The sequence below is a fragment of the Oryctolagus cuniculus genome, chromosome 2, assembly GCF_964237555.1.
Source record: "Oryctolagus cuniculus chromosome 2, mOryCun1.1, whole genome shotgun sequence".
Taxonomy (NCBI): Eukaryota; Metazoa; Chordata; class Mammalia; order Lagomorpha; family Leporidae; genus Oryctolagus; species Oryctolagus cuniculus.
Window position 1 is genome coordinate 128,091,580 of NC_091433.1, and position 22,043 is coordinate 128,113,622.

The window sequence follows — 22,043 nt, forward strand, 5'->3', positions numbered from 1 at the left end:
TGCCTTCAGACAGCAGTCCAGGGCCAGTGCTAGCATGCTGAGGGAAACTAAACACCTCACGAGTTAGGAATACTTTCATCCACTTGGCGGTTAGCAACAAGTAGACACAGTTCCCTGAAGAGTTCCATCTTAAGGCTTTTGAACGGTTTGATTGTTCCGTCTGATATCAAAATCACTTCCTCTCTGCTCTCTGGTCCCTGAAACAGTAGGACCACTTCAATCAGGCCTGACTGTTGGGACATCATTAACCACAAAAACCAAAGTAAAGCCACCTGCACTAGCACCCCAGCCGGGCCAGAGTCCTTTTTGAAAATCACCTGTGGGGAATTTTAGACGTTCAGGAGAAGGAAAAGGAGACATGTGCTTATGAGTCATTGAGGGGCCATCTTTCACGCCCAGGTCCCTGCGCATTGAGGCCAACCACTCCTAGCACCTGAGCCAGCACGCTCCGAGAATGGACACCAGTAAGGGAAGTGAAGCCACAGGGCCCGCCATGATTAAGGCTGTGCAGCGCCCTCTTGTGGCCCGTGCTTGCAGTGTCCAAGGCCAGCATCCACTCCCATCCCCCAGTTGCCCGTCCACCCTTCCTTAGCCCCAGTGGGAAACAGGTGGGGGATGGGAGCTTACCCTTCAATATCGGAGACATCTTTAGTCTCAAAGCGGCCTGTGGTAAGGAGTTCTGGGCTGAGTTTTCCCCCGAAGAGCAGCTCCTCCTTGGCCATCTTCACAAGGATGAGCCTGACCAGCTCCCCCATGTACATCCCACTGATCATCTTCTCAAATCTGCACGGACATACAGACCAGAGAACTAAAGCCCTGTCAATGAGCTCTAACCTTCCTGTGGAAGCAAGATGCACACATGTGAAACTTCAACAGACAATAGAGGTTGGAGGACAAAGAAGAGTTCACGCGGACAGCACAACCCAGGAATGAGACATTGGGCGAAGTGACAGCTCAGGGGCCTACAGGAGCTGGCTGGCTTGGCCTTCCCTGCAGGCTTTGACCTACCGGGCCTCAAGCGGCCAAATCAAACAGCATCCAAGGGGTATGGAATATTCCGTTACAGTCTGAATTTTGGCTAAAGTGAGTTAGGGGTAGGGCGGTGATTTTGAAAATTCTTCTCTAGCTATGAAATGCTTTTTTAAAAAAATCTTACGTAGAACCCCAATATTTATTTTTAAGAGAAAAAAGTCAATCAGATTGAAAATGGGGCATAGGCCTAGCAACTCAACACCTCTCACTGCCCTCCACCTGCAGTCCATTTGTGGATTCCTGAGAAATTGGTTTCCAAACCACCCAGGGCCTGAGGATGGTGGGACAAGATGATAAGGCAAGCAGGGATAGGTAAGAGGCAAGGAATAGCCACTGGTCCCCAGGATGCAAGGGCAGCTGGCGAATTTAGTTTTTCAACACCAGGTGACACTGTTGCCTTCAGACGTTGGTCTTTTGGCCAGGACTATGTGACAGAGGAAACCAAGCCCTGGCAAAGAAGGGACATTTCTGGGTATCTCAGGAGGGATCTGGTTCTCAGAGAGCAGAGACTCCCAAGGCCTGCAGCCTTGACCAGGACAGGTTACAGCCGGGAGAGCCGGAGCAGGAGAGCGAAAGGGACTCAGCATCACCTAAGAGAGAGGAAACCCAGGCCGTCCGGCAGTGACCTGCTCAAGAACAGGTGTGGCAGCTCTAGGGCTAAGGACGGGCTGGGGAAGCGGCTGGGAGCACGGGCACATCTACAGCACTAAACACATGGATGCTGCCTTCACCAGCAAGGATCTCAGGTGTCTGCTTGCACATCTTCTCCCAGGAAGCCGGCTCTCTGACAAGTTAGCAGAGGCCCCAAGGCCAGTGGTGCTCTCAAGTGCCGAATTTTTAAATACTTTGTTCTTGTCAACATTTGAAAAATATTTACTTAGAGATGTATGGGGGAAGGCGAACTGTCTGTCACAACATCAGGGTTACCCAGCTGAAAATTTGCTAAATGAAGGCATGTCAAAGTTCATGTAAAATGCAATTAAGAGGGCCGGCGCCGCGGCTCACTAGGCTAATCCTCCACCTAGCGGTGCTGGCACACCGGGTTCTAGTCCCAGTAGGGGCACCGGATTCTGTCCCGGTTGCCCCTCTTCCAGGCCAGCTCTCTGCTGTGGCCAGCGAAGGCATTGGAGGATGGCCCAAGTGCTTGGGCCCTGCACCCCATGAGACCAGGAGAAGCACCTGGCTCCTGCCATCGGATCAGCGAGGTGCGCCGGCCGCAGCGGCCACTGAAGGGTGAACCAACGGCAAAGGAAGACCTTTCTCTCTGTCTCTCTCTCTCACTGTCCCCTCTGCCTGTCAAAAAAATAAAAAATAAAAAATAAAAAAAAAATTAAAAATGCAATTAAGAGATAAGTCTACTTTGATGCAAAAAAAAACCAAAAATGAGGAATTTGCAAAACATGAGTGGAAAATGCATAGTATGGAAAAACTACATGTGGATTTCAACATGGGGGGGGGCACCAAAATAAACTTATCTTTTAACTCCATTTTCCGCAAACCTTTTGAAGCCCTCTCATATGTCCTCTGAGCCTTTGTCTCTTCTGAAGACAAGCCAGGGATGTGCTGCCAACGTCTTCCTGCCAGTTCTGTCTCTGGGCTTTTCTAAGTACACATGGCTCCTCCGAATGACTTGGGTGTGCCTCAGCAAGGGAGGCAGGCAGAGAGCGAGTGACTTTGCTGCTCATAAAGCTCTCGTCACCCATAGGAGACACAACCAGCATCTTCTAAGAAAGAGTTCAAGTGCACAGTCCCACATTTCAACACATGAGAGAAGCTTGTGACTTAAAGAGGAAGAAAGGCCTGTCCTGTATGGAAAAGGATTAGCCACTGCCAACCTTTACAGGGTAGTCATTCACCTCCAAGAAGACATCTGTATTCAGGCTTTCCTAACTTCGTCATAGCAACAAGAAGACCAGAGTGGTGCATTGCTCAAAATGCTTTTGCAACTGCCTTCAGAGTTTGCAGCAATCCGGTTTTAAGACCTTTAAAAGGGATGTTTGGCAGATGTAAGGGTGAAATAATGTTTTGTAAGAGTCAAAGGTGACTAAAAACCAAGTCCGGCAAGGCTGAACAGTAGAGCACTTGGGGTCCAAAATGCTGGGGGCCCTCATCCGATCCGGGTCGTGATTGGGCCACAGTCCAGGGAGGAGGCCAAGGCAGCTCCTTAGCCAGCCTCTCCCTAGGCCTTGGGTCTGCCTGCAGCAGGGGCAGGAAGCCTGGGACTCCACTGACCAGTAACTAGGAGCCAACTGCCAAAGCCTTGTCCTGTAGACAGTGGTGGGATGGGAGCTACAAAAGATGCTTGAGATCCTAATCTTGACCGTCTTTACATCATTTTCTTATGTGGCTCAGAGTTTCATGGAAAATTTACACAGAGGGAGGACATCGACACTTGGCTCTGTTTTCTAGAGCTCTCTCTGTGAACTGTAGTCACAAATATTCCATAACCGATGGGTGCCTTATCAACCTTTTGGGGATGTTACACTACAAAGGAAACATGGAAACCATCCCCTGGCACTGGCCATCCCCCAACCTCAGCTCCCAAGCCCAAGCCCTAAGCCCAGCCACACAGGAAGAGGCTACTCACAGTTGCTTCCCAGGGTTCAGTGAGCCCATGTCGATCTCGTGGTCAAACTCGGTGCGGATGTCATTGAGTATTCCGTCGTCCCCAAAGGCCCCCCACTCCATGTTGATGCACATCCGCCCCTCGTCCCCCTCCACCGTGTCAATGTGGCGCATCTCCTCCATGTAGCAGGCATTGCTGCCCGTGCCTGGCCAAAGCAAGATGCCACTCAGCACCCACCCGCACCTTCCATTGCCAGCGCCTGGCCTCCCTCTGACACCACTGTCCTGAGACTGCCCAGGAGTCTCCTCCCCAGAGTCCCAGTGCATCCCAGTACAGGGGCTGGTCCTTTCCTGTCCCCAAATCCACAAGTCCTGCCTTAGTCCTCCAAAGTGACTGTACAAACTATCACAGGTCCTCCCTCCCTTTCCAGCCTACCACCCACTGGCCAGAGCCCACTCACCTACAATGAGACCAATCTCACAGTTCTGGTCATCATAGCCACAGGTCATCATGGTCCCAACTGTGTCATTCACCACGGCCACAATGTCAATATCAAAGTCCTGTGGGAACCATCACCATCACAGGGGGTTTCAGATGTGAAGATGGAAAAAGGCCAGCAGGCACACAGCTCCAGGGCAGCAGGGCTTTTCCCCGCCTAACCCAGCCAGGAGGGTCAGAGCTAGAACTCTGGGTCCAGATCCGGTCAAATGGCTGGAATCACTGCCCATGTGGCTTGGCCAACACAGAGGACAATTTCCCTACCAGCAGCCCTGGAGTCTACGTTACAGCCAACACTGCACTAAGACAGCCCATCTTCCTCTCTCCTCCTCCTCCTCCTCTTGTCTCTCTCTCCCCTTCTTCCATAAAAGCTTCATCTTCCCTCCCTGTCCCATTGCATTCTCATTGTCAACAGCATCCCAACTTTCTTACTTGAAATTGCTATCCAAGTCTTTCTCAGGTGAAGAACTAAAGGGTTTTCCTTGCACTGCCGCTAAGATTACTCAATCGCTGGGATCATCTAGAGCCCCAGAAGCATCTTATCGCACACAAGACTACCGGTGAGCACAGCAGGCACAAGAGGAAAGGTCTCCTGAAGCTCCATGAAAGCTTCTTGCACCAAGTATGAAGACAGACAGGGAAAGACCCCAGCGTGGATGCAGAAGTCTGCGGGCCCGAGCACCCCCACCCCACTCACCCCTCTCCGCTGGATGGCCTTGCGGATCAGAGCCACCACGTCTCTGCCCTCCACTCCACTGGACTTGAACCCCTTGGTCCACGACACCAGGAAACTCTGGAAAAGGATCAAGGATTGAACATTGATGGTCACAACTAGAAACTGGGGCCGTAGCCCTCAAATAGCCACCATGAGCACAGACTTCGGTCACTGGGCTAAACGAAAGGCACTGAGCATGCGTGTTACCTCCTGACCAGCCCAAGGACAAGAAACTCACGCCCCAGCAAAGACCAGGTAAGGAGAGAAAATGCTTCACTCCTTCATGATTTACTGGCCCCAAGAAGGAGCAAGAGCAGGCTATTGAACTACCAAACACAGATACTTCTATAACCACCTCATTAATTCCTCAAATGTCTTTCTTCCAAAGGTCTTTATCACAACACTTTGAATTAGGAGTGTCCCTATTTCTCATTCCTGTTTCCCCAAGCAGGAGAAGGAGACTGTGTAATATATGTGGAGGGCAGGGTATAAGAGCACCTCATTTCTGTGATACTTGGTCATCATCTCCCCCGCCCCCAACACACACACACACACACACACAGAGTCACCCAGATGGACAGAACTCTCCAGATTCAACCCCCTTAGGGCACCACTGACACCAAAGCAGCATTTGACTCAGGAGTCCACCCCAGCCTACCCAGCCCCAAGAACAAAGCAACAGAAGGGTCGGAAAACCCATCTTACCTCGTCAAGTTTAGTCTGGTGGCAGGGGAATGAGAAGGTAAAACCAAGAGGGAGCTTCTTGTCTTTGATTTGCAGCTTGTCCATGAAATTAGCCAGGCATTCAGCAATGTGGTCGAACAGCTAAGGGCATACAACACAGAAAGATGAGCAGGGAGGTGCACAGCACGGGGAGCGAGAGCACGGGCTTTGGGCTCAGAAAGGAACTAATAGAATTTGTGCCAGATCCATTTCTCCTTTGAAGACTTTGTTCACCGGAATGACACTTGGACCTGTCCTCATGGGGTGACCAAAATGATTAAGTGAGTCAATATATGTAAGTCAATATATACAGCTAGAGGTCGTATTTCTTGTCTTCCACTTAAAGCACTTATCCAAATCACTGTGAAAATCCCCCTGTGAGGCCGAAGTTAAGCAGACAGTCACAGCATCCCAGAGGGGCCCTATCAGAACCCCCGACACACAGGCCTAGCTGCTTATCTTACCAGAAACAACAGCCGGTCTCATGGCCCAGAAGTGTTTTAGCACTCTGTCCCCTGTGATCAGGGGAAGCAATGGGACATTCTCCTGTTGCCATCCTATAAACCAACTTCAAAATAAGTAACTTTCATATCCCTCCCTCCCCTGCATCTTTGTGAGAAACTAATCTGGAGGCAACTCCAAGAAGTTATCTTTGGTTTGGAAATGGAACACCCCCAGCAAGTCTGCAAAGAGCACGAGGTATGATGGGGCAGCCTCACAACCATGACCACAGGGAGGAAGACCAGCAGCCCTGAGCCCCGGAGACAGTGCAGTCACAACAAGCCGGGCTTTCGGCTGGCTTCCTTCTTGCCCACTTGGATCCCAAGAGAATCTGATGGCCCTCCAGATGCTTGGAGGTTGAGGCAGGGGCACAGTGGTGCAAAAAGTGAGCAGAAGCTGAAGAGACTGAGCCCATTCCAAGGGCCAGGTGGATCAAGTGGCAACACCTGCAAGGCAAGGGCAGCGGGGGATGGACGAGGACCACTACCCCTTTCCTCTCCAAGAAGAAACAAGAAAGATTTCCCTAAACCAAATATTCTCAAATGCAGCCCTGGGCCAGCACCACCAACACCATCACCTGGGAAAGTCTTAGAAACACAAGTAGAAAGGCCCTGATCTACTGTAGGCCCAGCAATCTGGTAACAGAGTGTATCTGCATTGACCACGGAACTGAGAAGTCAGGGGAGGGAGGCCTAGGGCTCCCCTGACGCCTGGAGTATGAGCAGCAGGAAGGATCCGGGAGGACAAGGCCAACCCAGTCTGGAAGGTGGCCAGTGCTACTGGAACTTCCTGGTGGATTCTGCCCTTCCATCTGGTCAGGTGCAAAACGAACCACAGCTGATGCTGAACCTTCTGCCTTCGAACCACAGCACGCTCAAGAGCAGGAAGGATTCTCAGCAAGGGGCTCGCCAACTCCCTCAGGCAGCCGTGCCTATGACACATTTAGCTTTATATGTAAATGGGATTTCTAGAGAGACACGCAGCAAGCTCTGCTCTGCTCTCAGGAAGTTGATGGAAGGTAGATTATACGATCTGTTAAACAAATTCCCAGCACCTTCTTCCTGGTACATTACAAATGTTTAATACAAATAGTTTCTGGAAAGGAAGGAAGCTGCAGAAGCTTTGCAGAGACAAGGGTCATCATTGGAGGTTCAGGGCCCTTTAGAAGGAAGAAAAGCGCATGCTTTCCACTGGTCCACTGCCCACTGCACTCCCAGCAGGACGAGGCATGGAAAGAAAGGCGACGGAGATGCATTAAATACTGCCCTGCCCAATACAGTAGCCACTGGCCACCCGTGGCTATTTCAATTAATTCAAATGCTCAAGGATTAAAAATGTAGCCCCTCAAACCCAGTAGCCATGTTTCAAGTGCTCCGTGCCACAGGTGGCCGGTAGCTGCTGTGTTGCCCAAGGCAGCTCCAGAACAAACCCTACCCCTGCACAAAGGCCAGAGCTGGGTTCAGAGAATCCATCCTCTTTGTACAAGTGGGCAGGAGGAGACCACCAGCTTCCTCGCACCGGAAGATTGTCTCCTTTTCTGTTTACTGAGGACCTAAACGTAAGCTGCAGGGAGGAACAGCTAACACCTTCCTACCATAAAAAGGCTCAAAGGGCAGCATTTTCTGAAGCTAGCCAGGTTTCCTTTTTCTTGTTGGTCTGAGCACCTGCTTGCTTTTAAAGCCCTAAGTGGCCGCCAGCCAGGTTTGCCATCCACTGCTCTCAAGTGGAAGTCAAGGTGCCAGCGGACACTTACCCAGGGGTGCAGTTCTTCAAACACTTCCGCAAATTTGGGGGATGGTGACTTGGTCTTAGTTTGAACTATGTTTTTAGAATCTATCCCTAATACCCCAAAAAGAGGAAAATAGCACCAATAATCACTCCACTGAAGTAGTCTCTTTTCCTAGCTTTTTCCTAGTGCTTTTAGGCATAAAGTATTCCTTTTCAGGGTAAATGGACTCTTAGTTTTCTTTCTGTTTCATTTTTATATAGCATTTCTTCCCATTTACTCAAAACCTTTCTCTTATCCCAGCAGTTTTAGTGTTTTTTTTTGTTTTTGTTTTTTTTTTTCCAGATGGTCTCAGGTGTTTGATTTTTTAATTTGGACTAAAACATTTTGTTAATGTATTCTTGGGGCAGCATTGTGGCACAATGGGTTAAACTGCCGCCTGCAACATCAACATCCCATATTAGGCTGTTGGTTCAAGTCCTGGCTGCTCCACCTTTGATCCTGCTCTCTGGTAATGTGCCTGGGAAGGCAGCAGCAGATGGCCCAACTGCTCAGGGCCCTTGTCACCCTCGTGGGAGACCCAGCTGGAGTTCTAGGCTCCTGGCTTCAGCCTGCTCCAACCACGATTGTTGAGGCCACTTGGGGAATGAACCAGCATACATGGAAGAGCACTCTCACTTTCTCTCTCTCTCTTTCTCTCTCTCATTCTCACTCTGTTGCTCTGCTGCCTCTCAAATAAATAAATAAATATTTTCTTAAAAAAAAAAAAAGAACTGTATGCCATCTATCTAGGTGTTCTGGGAGATTTTTTTAAAGATTTATTTATTTATTTGAAAGTCAGAGTTACATAGAGAGAGGAGAGGCATAAGAGAGAGAGGTCTTCCATCCAATGGTTCACTCCCCAAACGGTCGCAACGGCCGGAGCTATGCCAACCCGGAGCCAGGAGCTAGGAGCTTCTTCCAGGTCTCCCATGTGGGTGCAGGGGCCCAAGGACTTGGGCCATCTTCTACTGCTTTCCCAGGCCATAGCAGAGCTGGATAGAAAGTGGAGCAGCTGGGACTCGAACCGGCACCCCTATGGGATGCTGGCACTGCAGGCCACAGCGTAAAATCTGGGAGATTTTAAAGTTAAGTTTTTCAGGGAAAATTGTACTCAAATCTTGAATATCTGAAAGAGATTCTCTTCTGGCTTGGCAGAGACACACCTCATTGCCCACAGAAGCCTTGAGTCCTTAGAGGCTCTGGGGAGGGCACTTCAAGGGCTGTGAGGTACCAGGGCCCTGTGTGTTGCTGAGTGTGGACAACAGGCCCTGGGGTTGGAGTGAAAATGCTTGGAGTGTGTTGTTTCCATAAAGCTTGGCTCCTCCTAACACATCAGCATCATGTTGCTAGTCCCTGACAAGCACAGACAAACTTCAAGGGCTTTGTGGTTTGTCTTGCTTACTTGGTTCTCAAATATTTGTAATCCGGAGGGGTGGAGCCCGGGACAAGAGACAACAGGAAGAAAAGGTGACCACTTCCCTCTGTGCTGGGGGAACAATGCAATTGCTGGCCACAGAGACAGATCAGAAGAGGCAATTAGAAGAACAGACAGAGAGCCCTGCAGGAAAGCAGCAAGAGCTTAACCCGCATCATCTCCTCTATCCCCACCGAGTCTAGGCTACTCTCCCTCTTACAGAGGAGCACACTGGCTCTGCTGAGGGCACCCCTCCCCCCGCCCCCCCAATCCAGCATCACACAGCTAGACTGCACAACCTCTTCACTAACCCAGCAAGTGCAGGTGTGAGGGAGGCAGCGGCGTGCCTGTCTCTTTCTGTCCTTTCTAACACTATACTGGAGCCCTGTGCCAATCTCAGTAGGGCTCTAATACCCCCAGTTCCAGGGACTCAGCCTCTCTTCTGCAACTCCAGCATTTAAACAGGCTCACACTCAGGGGCACCCCCCCAAAGACAAATAAATGCTCTAAAAATATCTCCCTCACATGCTCCACTCATGGCCAGAAATTCCTTTCCCAGGAGTGGTCTGGGGTGGTGGAAGGGGACAGTAGACCAGGCATCAGTGGGCTCCACCTCCCCCAAGCCCTGAGACCCAAGACGTGACAACACTAGGAGTGCGTCCTACTTGGATTTCATGTATCTCCAGCATTTACTCTATGTATTACTGAGTACTCACTGGGTGTGAAACACAGCAGGAATAAGCCAGAGCTCCAGCCCAGAGCAAGGGTTTTCAGCAAGTGCCTACCCTTGGACCAACCACAGCTGCACAAGGCACAGAAAGGACATCCTGGAAAGGTTCTGGAAGAGTGACGGCCACCCTGAGAGAGGGGCCGTACCTGGGTGCCACTGCCTCTCATGATGTCCTCGGGGATGGCGTAGATCTGGTTCTCCATCTCCACCTTCTGCAGCCCATTGTCGGTTACTTTCACCCACAGCACACGGAAGTTGGTACCTCCAAGGTCCAGAGCCAGGAACTCCCCGTGTTCTGCAGAGAAAGGAGGGGCCTCGTTGTTAGTTTGGGGAAAGCCAACAAGGCCAAGAAACAGGTCATCTATGGGAGACGGGGTAGCCAATGGGTTTACTTTTTCTCAACATACATTGAGGTATGGTCTGATCTTAGTGCTGAGCACTTTCATAATTCACATAAACAAGGAAACAGCTTCACCGTCAATGGTGAGGCACTCGCTCATCATAAGAGTCTTCCCTGGTTGCCTTCAGCAGGTCCTCATTGAACTCAGGGGCCAGCAAGGCCCTGTGCCAGGAGCCCACGCCTCTACCTTGTTCCTCACCCACCCAGAATGCCCAGCACACTGCTGCAGGCCTGTGGGCCCCAGGCCTTCTGCCAAACTGCAGTCACTGAACACTACTTTTGAATGTTTGCAAACCAAGATGGCAATGGTGATGGAGTGATGAGGTCCAGCAGGCTAGAAATTATGTGGTCCAGCAAATAAGCCAAGCAGGTGACCCTAGAGGGTCCCAGGCTTATCAGCATGTGAGCGAGTGAGAGGATGCTGACCTGAGAGTGTGCAACAGCCGCCCTGCTGTTCCACTCAAGCGAGCCACAGAGCTGCAAGGCAGCAGCAAACAGGGACATTGAGGCTCCAAAAAAGTCCCACAGATGCAAATGGGTGAGATCTTCATGAGTCCCAGGAAGGTAAGGTTCCTTCCCATCAGGAAACAGCAGGGACAAGAAGCATCCAGAGTCCGGATGATGATAGGGCGGCGAGAGGGAAGCGCCCCATTGTACGGCACAGAATGAAAGTGCTGAAGAGGCGCAGAGCGCACAGCTAGTCTGAGGCTGGCTGGCAGGCCAGGGCTGGGGGAGGAGGCGGGCTCACCCTCATACAGCCTCCTCAACCAGTTACGGCTCCCCTGGTCTTCCGCTGCCCTGCGCCCGCCCTCCTCCAAGGAGCCTGGGCAATTCTCAGGGGATTCCCCTATTGTGTGGGCCATCACCACGTCCCTTTCCCAGGGGAGACTGCCACTGCAGTGAGGCGGGATGGATCAGAGGGTCTGGGACCTGCTCTAACTTAATGACCCAACCAGGGTCATTCTGTGCCCAGGTCCCCTCAGCACCTGTTCACCCCTGAGCAAAGCCACGTCCTCCTAACTCCCCAAGACCACCGTGCACAGTCCCCAGAGCCCAAAAGGGCAGCTTGGCGTAGACACCCTCCATGGGAGATGTTCACACAACCAGCAGTCAGGTGCCAGCACCTACAGAGCCAGAACCGTGGCTCCTTTTTAGCTGAGGTGCATCTCTAAAATGGGCACGTCATATCCTCCTGGGCTACTGGGAGGGGCACGATTCTACAGCGGTTCTGATGTCGAAAGCACCCAGCTTGCTGAGAGCTTAATAAGAACCTAGAGACTTTCTATCCAACTGCTTCCTGGAGGCCCACACTTGTGTCTCCCAGGCCCACAATGGCAGGGAAAGACTAGACACCTGTCTAAGAAAAGCTCCCGGAAGAGGAGCTCCAGCGACTTCAGCTTCCTCCTCCGGGCACTGGTTCCCCGCTGCCTCCATGGCGACACTGTCTGGGGTCCTTCTGCCCCGACACGGCCATGAGCGACTTTTCCAGGCACTCTGGAAAAGCTCGGAGCCTCCCAGGGGAGTGAGCTGTCAGCCAGATTCTAGGGAACACTATGTGGCGGTTGTCATGAGGGATGAAAAGGAGAACCAAAGACGATCTGCCGGCATCAGCATTCTGCGGCCCAGGATACACTCGATCCGCTGAATCAGTGACCGAGGGGGACGGAGGCGGCCAGGGCTGCCCCTGGTTGGTCATCACCCAGGGCCAACCCAGCAGGCTTCATTGCAGGGCTACGGCTCCATCGAGAACGGTGGCTTTGCAGCATTCCCCAGTGGACTGAATGGGTCCCAGAAATGCTAGAGGCCCCTGTCCAGGAAAGTACGGCGTCCTCTGCTCTCCTGCCCACTCCTCCGGGACAGACATTCCTCCACGTGCCTCCTCCCAGCAGCCCCATCCACACACACCCATGACCATGGCCATCACAGCCAGTGACTGCTCCTAAGTCTAGAATCTGAGGCTGCCCTGGCGCCGAGACTCCTGAAATCCTAAGGGGATCCCTCGGGCAGTCAGTGGGCTCTCTCCTACTGCCCACCTCCAAGTCATGCACAACAAGCCCTACAGGGCAGCAGCTAAGAGCTGATTTCAGAAATGGATGGGCAGGCCTTGGGTTCCATCAATCCTAGCTCACCTGCTGTGTGGGCACATCCCAGGGCTCTCTGAGCACACCACCTCACATGCAGAACATGGCTCACAACACTCACTTCTCCCAGTGGGCACAAGGCTTACAGGAAACACACTGTACGTGAATTTCGGACACACAGCAAGCCATCAGTAAACAGCTGCTGTTGTCACTGTATATTGCTATCATTGTGGCTTTGACTACATAGCTCTTCTAGGTCTTCTCAGCCCCTCTGAGACTTCAAGATTATTAGTTTGCCACCCTTTCTAAAATCTTTTCATTTCCTCCTAAATGTGGCCGCCACTATTGCTAAAATAAGGAAGTAAGGTTTCACCACAAGTCAGTTTGAAAGATCAAATTCATCCTCTGTTTTCTCATGGGATCTTTCTGAAAAATGAAATCCAGGACCCTGCCCTCACCTCTTGTCCTGAGGGAAGATTAGAGACTTCCTCATTCACATCCAGATTATTGTGGTAATAAAACGATGAAGCACACAGAGGCAGACATGAGAATTATCCAGTAGACTGGGGGCCCTAACAGGTAGCTGTCTTTAACAGAAGAGAGCTAAGGCTTGTTAAGTGATGGGCTCTTTGCTTATAAACATTAACGCAGTAATCCTCAACGACCCAGCCAGACATTGTAATCTGCGAAAACCAAGGCCTGGGTCAACAAATCCCAACTGAGAATCAAATTCAGGAAAGCTTCTAGCAAAGTAAAATAAGGCTTCTCATGGGAAGGCTATAAACTCTCAAATAAGGACTTTTTCCACCGCCAATGACAATGACATAGGACCCTGAAGGACAGCACCCCCAAGCTGGTCTAGGAGATCCAGGAAGTGATGCTGTGGCTGGCCCAGAACTTGAGTTGCTTGGTGAAGGTCACACAGGGTTAAGTAAGTGCTGGGTGTGAACCCAAGTCCATCAGATTCCAAAGCCTGGGCTGTCTCTTTGTACCACACTCACATCTTTAGTGGCTCTGGATTCTAGAAGCCAATAATATGAGAAAGAAAGACCAAACACCCCAAGCTTCATCAATAACCACAGCCCATGCCCTGGGCTTAGTAGATGGCCAACTCCCCCCAGGATTCCACCTTCTATCTTGAGCGAGGGCTGGGAGTGGGTGTGGTGGCAGGCACAAGTCAACTGGCAAGAGGCGGCACCCCTTCTACTCAGAGGGTCCCAGGACCACTAAAGCTGGGGCATGGAAGGCCTTTTTTTTTTTTTTTTGGTAGCCACAAACTGGTGCTCTCTCCTACAGTTGTAGGACACTTCTGTTCTACTTCAAGTCCTCTCTTGCTCATCAAAAGTGCCCCCTCTCACTGTGGCATGAAGGGTTAAACCAATACCTACAATGCCAGTATCCTATATGGGTACCAGTTTGTGTCCCAGCTGCTCCACTTCCAATCCAGTTCCCCTGCTAATGTGCCTGGGAAAACAGTGGAAGAGGGCCCAAGTGCTTGGGCTCCTGCAATCCATGTGAAAGATCCAGAAGCAGCTCCTGGTTCCTGGCTTCAGCCTGGCCCATCCCGGGCCATTGCAGCCATGTGGGGAGTGAACCAGTAGATGGAAGATCTCTCCATACATACATACATATATATATATATATATATATACACACACACACACATATATATGTATATATTTTATATATATATATAATATCTTCCCTTCTCTCTGAAATTCTTTAAAAAAAAAAAAGTGAAGATAGCTACTGATGCTTTTTTTAAAGTATCCCCTCCCCTCCTCACAAAATAGACGAGGAGCCCCTATTGTCTAATGAAAGGGGAAAACAGCATCTGAAGAAATGGCGCTGGTCACAGCTAAGAGGAAGCAGCAGCAGGGGTATCGGGTTGTGCCACCCTCCCTCTGAGCGCCCAGCAGTTGAGAATCAAGTGGCTCCCGCTGGCAGTTCACTCGCTGACTCATTTCCCATCCTGGACTACCTGTCAGCCCACTTTCACTTCGACTCTTATCGGATGCATAAGGTTAGCAAGATAAAGAGGGTTCAGTTTCTCCTGGGAACTCACCTGTCACCGGGAAGGGCTGGGAACCAAAATGGATTTGACTAACCACCCCCCTTACGTGATAGTGCACGTCATCTCGGCTGATGTAACATCTGTAATGTATTTGAACCAGTCATCACTCCAGCAGTGTTCAATGCCTGTGTTCACACTGGCCTGGGACCTGAAGTGTCTGTGCATTCTGTTTGTTATAAAGGTGAGGGGCAAGGGCCAGTTTGATTCTCCAACGGGGTCTATTTTCTGTCATTAGGTCCCTTCCGCTAATTAAAATAGATCCCCACCTGGTCCTCTCATCAGGAGCTCTGAGCACAGGGCCAGCTAGCGCTCTAAGGGTGACTTGCAAACAGTTTTGGTTTTGTTTTGCATCTGAAGGCAGCAGTGCCCCTTCATCTAAGGCAAATCCATGGAGAGAGGCTGTGCTATGGCTAAGCTTGGAGCTGGGGCCAAGCCTTTCACCTCGGGGCTCCAGATTAAACAGACTTGTGCAACCATAAGCTACAGCAGCCCCCCTGTTTGAGAAGTGGCTTTGACAGGATGTTCCCACAGCTCTGTGGAATCCATGTAAGTGGCAAGTGGCGAGATCTGTCCTTGGCAAAGGCGATGGAGGCTCACCTCCTGCACCCTCACCTCCTATATTATCTCTCCTTTTATGTGAGGCTCCATACAGGACTTCATTTGGCTTAAGCTTGGGAGTGGGGTCCCACTGTCAACAAACTGAAGGCCATTTCAATATTTGAAAATCCACTATGTTTTAAGAATCAAAATCTGAACCTATTTGAGGACCTTTGAACAAAATGCTTTCCATTCAGCGATTGGTTGTTTCAACACTGAACACCTTTTTAAAAAAAAAAAAAATTCATTTATTTGAAAGTCAGAGTTACACAGAGAGAGGAGAGGCAGAGAGAAAGAGAGAGAGAGAGGTCTTCCATCCACTGGTTCACTCCCCAATTGGCCACAACAGCCAGAGCTGTGTTGATCTGAAGCCAGGAGCCAGGAGCTTCTTCTGGGTCTTCCCATGCAGGTGCAGGGGCCCAAGGACTTGGGCCATCTTCTACTGCTTTCCCAGGCCACAACAGAGAGCTGGATCTGAAGTGGAGCAGCTGAAACTTGAACCAGCGCCCATATGGGATGCCAGCACTGCAGGTGCCAGCCTTACCTGCTATGCCACAGTGCTGGCCCTAAGCACTTCTTTTTAAAGATTTATTTATTTATTTGAAAGACAAAGTTACAGAGGAGAGGCAGAGGCACAGAGAGAGAATCTTCCATCTGCTGGATCAATCCCCAAATAGCCACCAGGGCCAGGCCAAAGCCAGGAGCTTCACCTGGGTCTTCAACATGGGTGCAGGAGTCTAAGGACTTGGGCCATCTTCCACGGCTTTCCCAGGCACATCAGGAGGGAGCTGGATCAGAAGTGGAGCAACAGACTCGAAATGGCACACATATGGGATGCCGGCACCACAGGTAGAAGCTAAACCTGCTACATCACAGAGCCAGTCCCAACGCTGAGCACTGAGGACAGTTGAGTAAAAGCTTCTTAGCGGCCTGGTGCTATGGACAGGGAGAAAGGGTCCAAGTATCGCGATGGGATACTTGTAGGAAGAGTCCATATTTCTGCGCAGACCAGGTAAGTTTCTTGGGAAGCAACATGTCAGCCAGCACTTGGTGAATGTGCAGTTGCCGGACAGAGAACAGGAGGCACACGGAAGTGTGGGGGTTCATGGCATGCTCGGTGTCTGGCAAGGCAGGACATGCTTGGTGCAACCAGCGTGAGATGGCCCTGAGTGGGGCTCCCAAACTGTGGCACGTCCAGAGTGGTTGGAACACAGGGCTTCCATGACACGGCTACCAGCACTCAGCAAATGCCACCGCCAAGGACTCTGGTTCTCCAGCAGGTCGGGTCTGTGCTTCCCAAAGGGATCTGGTAGCACCCTGGGGAACGGGTCCAGAGCCAGGCAGGCTGGCCCGAAGGCTGCTGGGACAGATAAGTGAAGCAGCAATGAAAGCCCGGCTCCAAGGCCGCTGGGGCGATTATCCCAGTTTGCCCAGATGGAGGGGTTTCCTGCGATATGGGGCTTGCAATGCTAAAACTGGCAAAGTGCCAGACAAATCAAGACAGCTGGACTGTATCAGATCCAACCACAGGGCTTCCAGGCTTTCCTTGTCACCCAATGCCTAAGCTAGGCAGCCTTGAACTCTGAGGTACGTCAATGACACATCCACAGTGTCACGTCCAGTCCCTGCGCTGGCCCTATCATAATTCAATGCTCCCAAAGGTACCTTCACCCACCCGCCCTGCGACAGCATTTCCAGTGATCCCAGATGACTGCATTGAACGTTCTCAGCTTCCTCTCTGGAGGTGGGGCCCTTGTTCTCCCCTCAGTTTTCAAGCCTGCTGGCACGCAACAATGGCCAACCAAGAGGAGGACCAGAAAGATCCAACTCCAGGCCCTGGACAGATACTCCAGAGAGACACAGGTCTCAGGACATGTCTTTCCTGTGTACCTGCAGCCACCGCTGTCACCAAACTCCAGGAGCTCAGTCACCCCATCACAGGGCAGCACCCACCCCCACTCAACAGCTCAGCAACAAACAGGTCACTCCACGGTCCTACAGCTGTTGTAGCACAAAGCTGACGCCGGAGTCCACTGAAGCTAAGGAATGAGCCATCGGATCTCCTATGCCGTGAGTTTTACAAACCATTTTAAGTAACAGATTGCTTTTTTCCACATACAGTTAACTTGCCAGACGCCAAAATATAGGAATAGAGAAAACCAGAACTGCTCCAACTGAAGGGAGGAGCCAGAGCACATAAGTATGCTTGGGAAGCATCAGTCTGCTGCTTCTGGTACTCAAGAAATGCTTCTTATGCTCAAAATATGTGCCAGTCACAGAGGGAGGTTCCCTTAGTCCCTGAGATGTGAACCCATGATATATTTCAATATCGTGTAGGTTTGGAGGGTATTCCAGCTTTTCAGGTAAGATTTGGATTTCAATCCTGTTTTTTTTTGTTTGTTTGTTTGTTTGTTTGTTTTGTTTTTTTGTTTTTTTGACAGGCAGAGTGGACAGGGAGAGAGAGAGACAGTTGGTTCACCCTCCAATGGCTGCCGCGCTGATCTGATGGCAGGAGCCAGGTGCTTCTCCTGGTCTCCCATGGGGTGCAGGGCCCAAGCACTTGGGCCATCCTCCACTGCACTCCCTGGCCACAGCAGAGAGCTGGCCTGGAAGAGGGGCAACCGGGACAGAATCCGGCGCCCTGACCAGGACTAGAACCCGGTGTGCCAGCACCGCAAGGCAGAAGATTAGCCTAGTGAGCCTCGGCGCCGGCCGTCCAATCCTGTTTTAATATATATTAGCCAAGTGACTCAGGAAAATTTACTAGAAATCTGGTACTCAGATTTCATTATGTTACCAAAAAAAAAAAAAAAATGTAAGGAGTAACAATCACTTCTCTAGCCAACACCCCAGAACACAGGGGATGGGACACACACGCACACACACACACCTGCAGGTACACATGCACAGTTTGTCAAGATTCAAAGCAACAAAGTATAAGGTGTCTGGCACTAAGCCTGACTCATGTAATTGCCGTCTATTATATGGCGGTCACTTATCAGTACAATCTTTAATTTAGATTGCTGCCACCCCATAAATCCACTCAACTTGGTTGTGTGTTAGGTTTCCACAGCCTGGCTGTTGATATAATGCAGACCAACCAAGATAAGGGCTTCTTTCAGCCTCCGTGCCACTTACCAGTCTGCCTTTATCACACAGTGTGCTTGCATTATAGGGCCCCTTATCACCTTCTAATAGCTTCATCTGCGTAAGCTTTATCTCCCCAGGGACAATTTTCACTCTTCAAAGGCAGGGCACATGGCAGCTCAGCACTCTGTTGCCCCACAGAGGACAGAGTCTTGGGGAAGGGACACTGTTGATTAACTAAACAGATAGGCCTGAGGTACTAAAAGAATTAATGCATTGTACTAGCAGCGTCAGAGGCATATACGCAGAAAATGTGCCACCAGTGGGATATGTAAGGCCCCCAAGCATTGGCACTGCAGTTTGTGAGTTCAAATCCCAATACTGCCACTTGTTCACTATGTGACTTTGGGCAAATGCCTAATCTCTCTAAATCTAGTTTGTCTATAAATGAGGCTCAGGGTACTGACCATTGAGTCACTGTGAGAATTAATGAGATAGCTCAAATATGGCCCCCTTTGCAAAGTGCCTGCAATTTTCACCATCATCAGCCCTGCTCCCTGGCTCTCCAAGTCTGGCCGAAGGGTAGAGATATACTTACCTGTTAAAACAGTTCAGGATTCAGGGAAGTAGAGACGTGTCAGATGGTCAGCTTGACGCTGCCTTACCCTCAACTCTGCCTTATCAGACATCATGATATAGTGATACCTAAACAATCCGGCCAGGACAAACAGGCCAAGATACCACTTGTAAATTAGAGCATGCAGCTGGAAGATTTGTACATATTTTTCTTGGGTTGTACTTGAGCCAGTCTTAATGGTATAAAGCCAACTCATATTTCTGATCTATTTACAAAGATGTGGCACATCGGGTTAAGCCACCGCTTGGGACATTTGCATCCCATATCAGAGTGGCCACCTGACTAACAGAAACTCCACTTCTGAATCAGTTTCCTGCTAATGCACTGGGAAACAGCAGATGATGGCTCAACCACATGAGTGCCTGCCACCCAAGTGGGAGATCAAGATGGGGTTTCAGACTCCTGGCTTCAGCCTGGCCCAGTCACAGCGGGGAGTGAACCAGTAGATGGAAGGTCTCTCTCTCTCCATCTCCGGCCCCCCTCTCTGTCCCTCTGCCTTTCAAATGATTGTTTTTTAAAAAGAAAATAATCTGGTGGCAGGCACTTAGTGTCACAGTCCACCTGCTGCTTGGGACAACCACAGCCCCACCAGAGGGCCTGGTGTAAGTGCTGGCTCCTCCTCTTCTGACCGAACTTCCTACTGATGCTCACCCTTGGATGGAAGCAGGTGACGGCTCAAGTTTTTAGCTACCTACCGCCCACGGGGAGACTCAGATGTGACGCCTGGCTCCAGCCTGGCCCAGCCCCGGCTCTTGCAACCATTTGGGGAACGAACAGGCAAGTGAAGATTTCCCTCTGTCTCTCAAATAAGACAACTTAAAAAATGTAAAAGGATAATCGGATTTGCCCACGATACTGTTCAGCAATAAGAGCCATTATAAACTGTGATTCTTGAGGCCAGGGAGTCAAGACTAACTAAACTTAAACCTCAACTGTCATCAGCTGAAAGAACCGGCCACAAGCGACCGTGGCAATCCCCAACCTTCTTTTAGCCTTTGTCGCTCTTGTAAAGATTTTATGGAGAGTAAAATAGATTTATGTAAACAGACTAACAAGACATCACAAGGGCTTGTTCCACGGTGCCAATTATTTCAGCTGTACTCTGAAAGCCAGACCCCTGTTGTGTGTGGGGTGGACCCTCTGACAGAGGCACGGGTAGGGCTGCTCCCACAGCCACATGTACAGCACAGCGGAGACTAAGGCTGCCTACAGAGCGGTCGAGATGGTAGAGGTCCTGACAGATACAAGTGGACTCAACACTCCACTGCAGAAAACTGGAGGCTCAGGCAGGCGCCGCGGCTCACTAGGCTAATCCTCTGCCTTGCGGCGCCGGCACACCGGGTTCTAGTCCCGGTTGGGGCGCCGGATTCTGTCCCGGTTTCCCCTCTTCCAGGCCAGCTCTCTGCTGTGGCCAGGGAGTGCAGTGGAGGATGGCCCAAGTGCTTGGGCCCTGCACCCCATGGGAGACCAGGAAAAGCACCTGGCTCCTGGCTCCTGCCATCGGATCAGCGCGGTGCGCCGGCCGCAGCGCGCTGGCCGCGGCGGCCATTGGAGGGTGAACCAATGGCAAAGGAAGACCTTTTTCTCTGTCTCTCTCTCTCACTGTCCACTCTGCCTGTCAAAAAATAAAAATTTAAAAACAAAAAAAAACAAACAAAAAAAAAACTGGAGGCTCTAGAACAGACAACAAATACTGGTGGGAGATATAGGGGACTCCAAACTCTCATACGTAAAACTGCTCAGCCACCAGGAAAGAGGTCTGGCAGATTCTTAGATGTGCAACAAATGCTATGACACAGTAATTCCACTCCCAGTTAGTTATCCACTAAAACAAAACATGTGTCCACAAAAGGGCTTGGGCAAGAATGTCCACAGCAGCCATATTCATAGGGCTAAAAGCTGGAAACTGCCCAGTTGACCATTCATGCTACTGTCACCTAGGATTCCAACCGTACCATGGACCCTGCAACCAAAATGGATGGACTACCACTAGATACAACATGGGTACATCCTGCATTATGACGAGTAATACTTGCATAAAAAACAAACCTTGGGGCCAGCACTGTGTAATAGTGGGCTAAGCGGCAGCCTGCAATGCCAGCATCCCATATGGGCTCCGGTTCCATTCCTGGTTGTCCCACTTCCAACCTAGCCCCCTGTTAATGTGCCTGGGAAAGCAGCATAAGATGGCTCAAGTACTTGGGCTCCTGCTCACAAGGGAGACACAGATGAAGCTCCTGGCTTCGGCCTGGCCCAGCCCCAGCCATTGTGGCCATTTGGAGAGTAAACCAGTGGATGGAAGATTCTCTCTCTCCCCCTATCTATAGCTTTACCTTTCAATAAATCAATTAAAAAAAATCCTGTAGGCGTCTATTTATGTGAAATTCTGGAATAGGCAAAACAAACACCTGTGGAGTGTATTAGGACTGGACTGGCTCTGGAGGAGCAACGCCTTGGTCCATTTTCTGGTGCTATAGTAGAATACCACAGCATGGGTAGTTTATAAAGAACACTTTAGCTCATGGTTCAGATTCTGGAAATTCAAGAACATGGTGCTGGCACCTGCTTGGTTTCTGGTGAAGGCCTTCTGACCTCATCTTTTTTTAAGGATCTTATTTATTTATTTATTTATTTATTTGAAAGAGTTACAGAGAGAGCAGGAGAGGCAGAGAGAGATCCTCCATCTGCTGGTTCACTCCCCAAATGGCTTGCAACAGCCAAAGCTGGGTCTATCTGAAGCCAGGAGCCAAGAGTCTCGTCTGGGTCTCTTGTGTGCCTGCAGGGGCCCAACCACCTGGGCCATTTTGTGCTGCCCTCCCAGTCACATTAGCAGAGAGCTGCATCAGACGTGGAGCAGCCAGGACGCGAACAAGCAGCCATCTGGGATGCCAACGTCACAGGCAGCAGCGTCACCCTGCTAGGCCACAACGCTGGCCCCAGGCCTTCTGGCTGCGTTATAACAAGGCAGAGAGCACCACATGGCAAGAAAGATCGAGCTTGCCACAGACGACTCAGTTTTATAACAAAGCCACGCCCCATGAACCCATACATGGATTGATCCATCCTCGAGGGCACAATCCTCATGACCCAGCAGCTCCCTAAGGTCTCATCTCTCTGTGCTGCCGCACCAGGGACTAAGTTTCCAATACAGGATATCTGGGGGACATGGTGACACTAGGGACAGGGCCTGACCAGGAAGGGACAAAACAGAACATTCTGG

At 50.6% G+C, this 22,043-nt stretch overlaps 1 protein-coding gene across 2 annotated transcripts in view; it reads right to left on the minus strand.

Annotated features, from left to right (window-relative positions):
- HK2 (hexokinase 2) overlaps positions 1 to 22,043 on the minus strand; it is a 61,353-nt gene that overhangs the window by 15,320 nt on the left and 23,990 nt on the right. For both annotated transcript variants that reach the window (XM_002709709.5, XM_070068862.1), the window contains 6 exons: positions 10,094 to 10,242; positions 5,517 to 5,636; positions 4,794 to 4,889; positions 4,059 to 4,158; positions 3,620 to 3,803; positions 628 to 783 (listed from right to left, as the gene is read on the minus strand). In XM_002709709.5, coding sequence (XP_002709755.1) covers positions 628 to 783; positions 3,620 to 3,803; positions 4,059 to 4,158; positions 4,794 to 4,889; positions 5,517 to 5,636; positions 10,094 to 10,242 — 805 coding nt within the window. The remainder of the gene's footprint in view (positions 1 to 627; positions 784 to 3,619; positions 3,804 to 4,058; positions 4,159 to 4,793; positions 4,890 to 5,516; positions 5,637 to 10,093; positions 10,243 to 22,043) is intronic.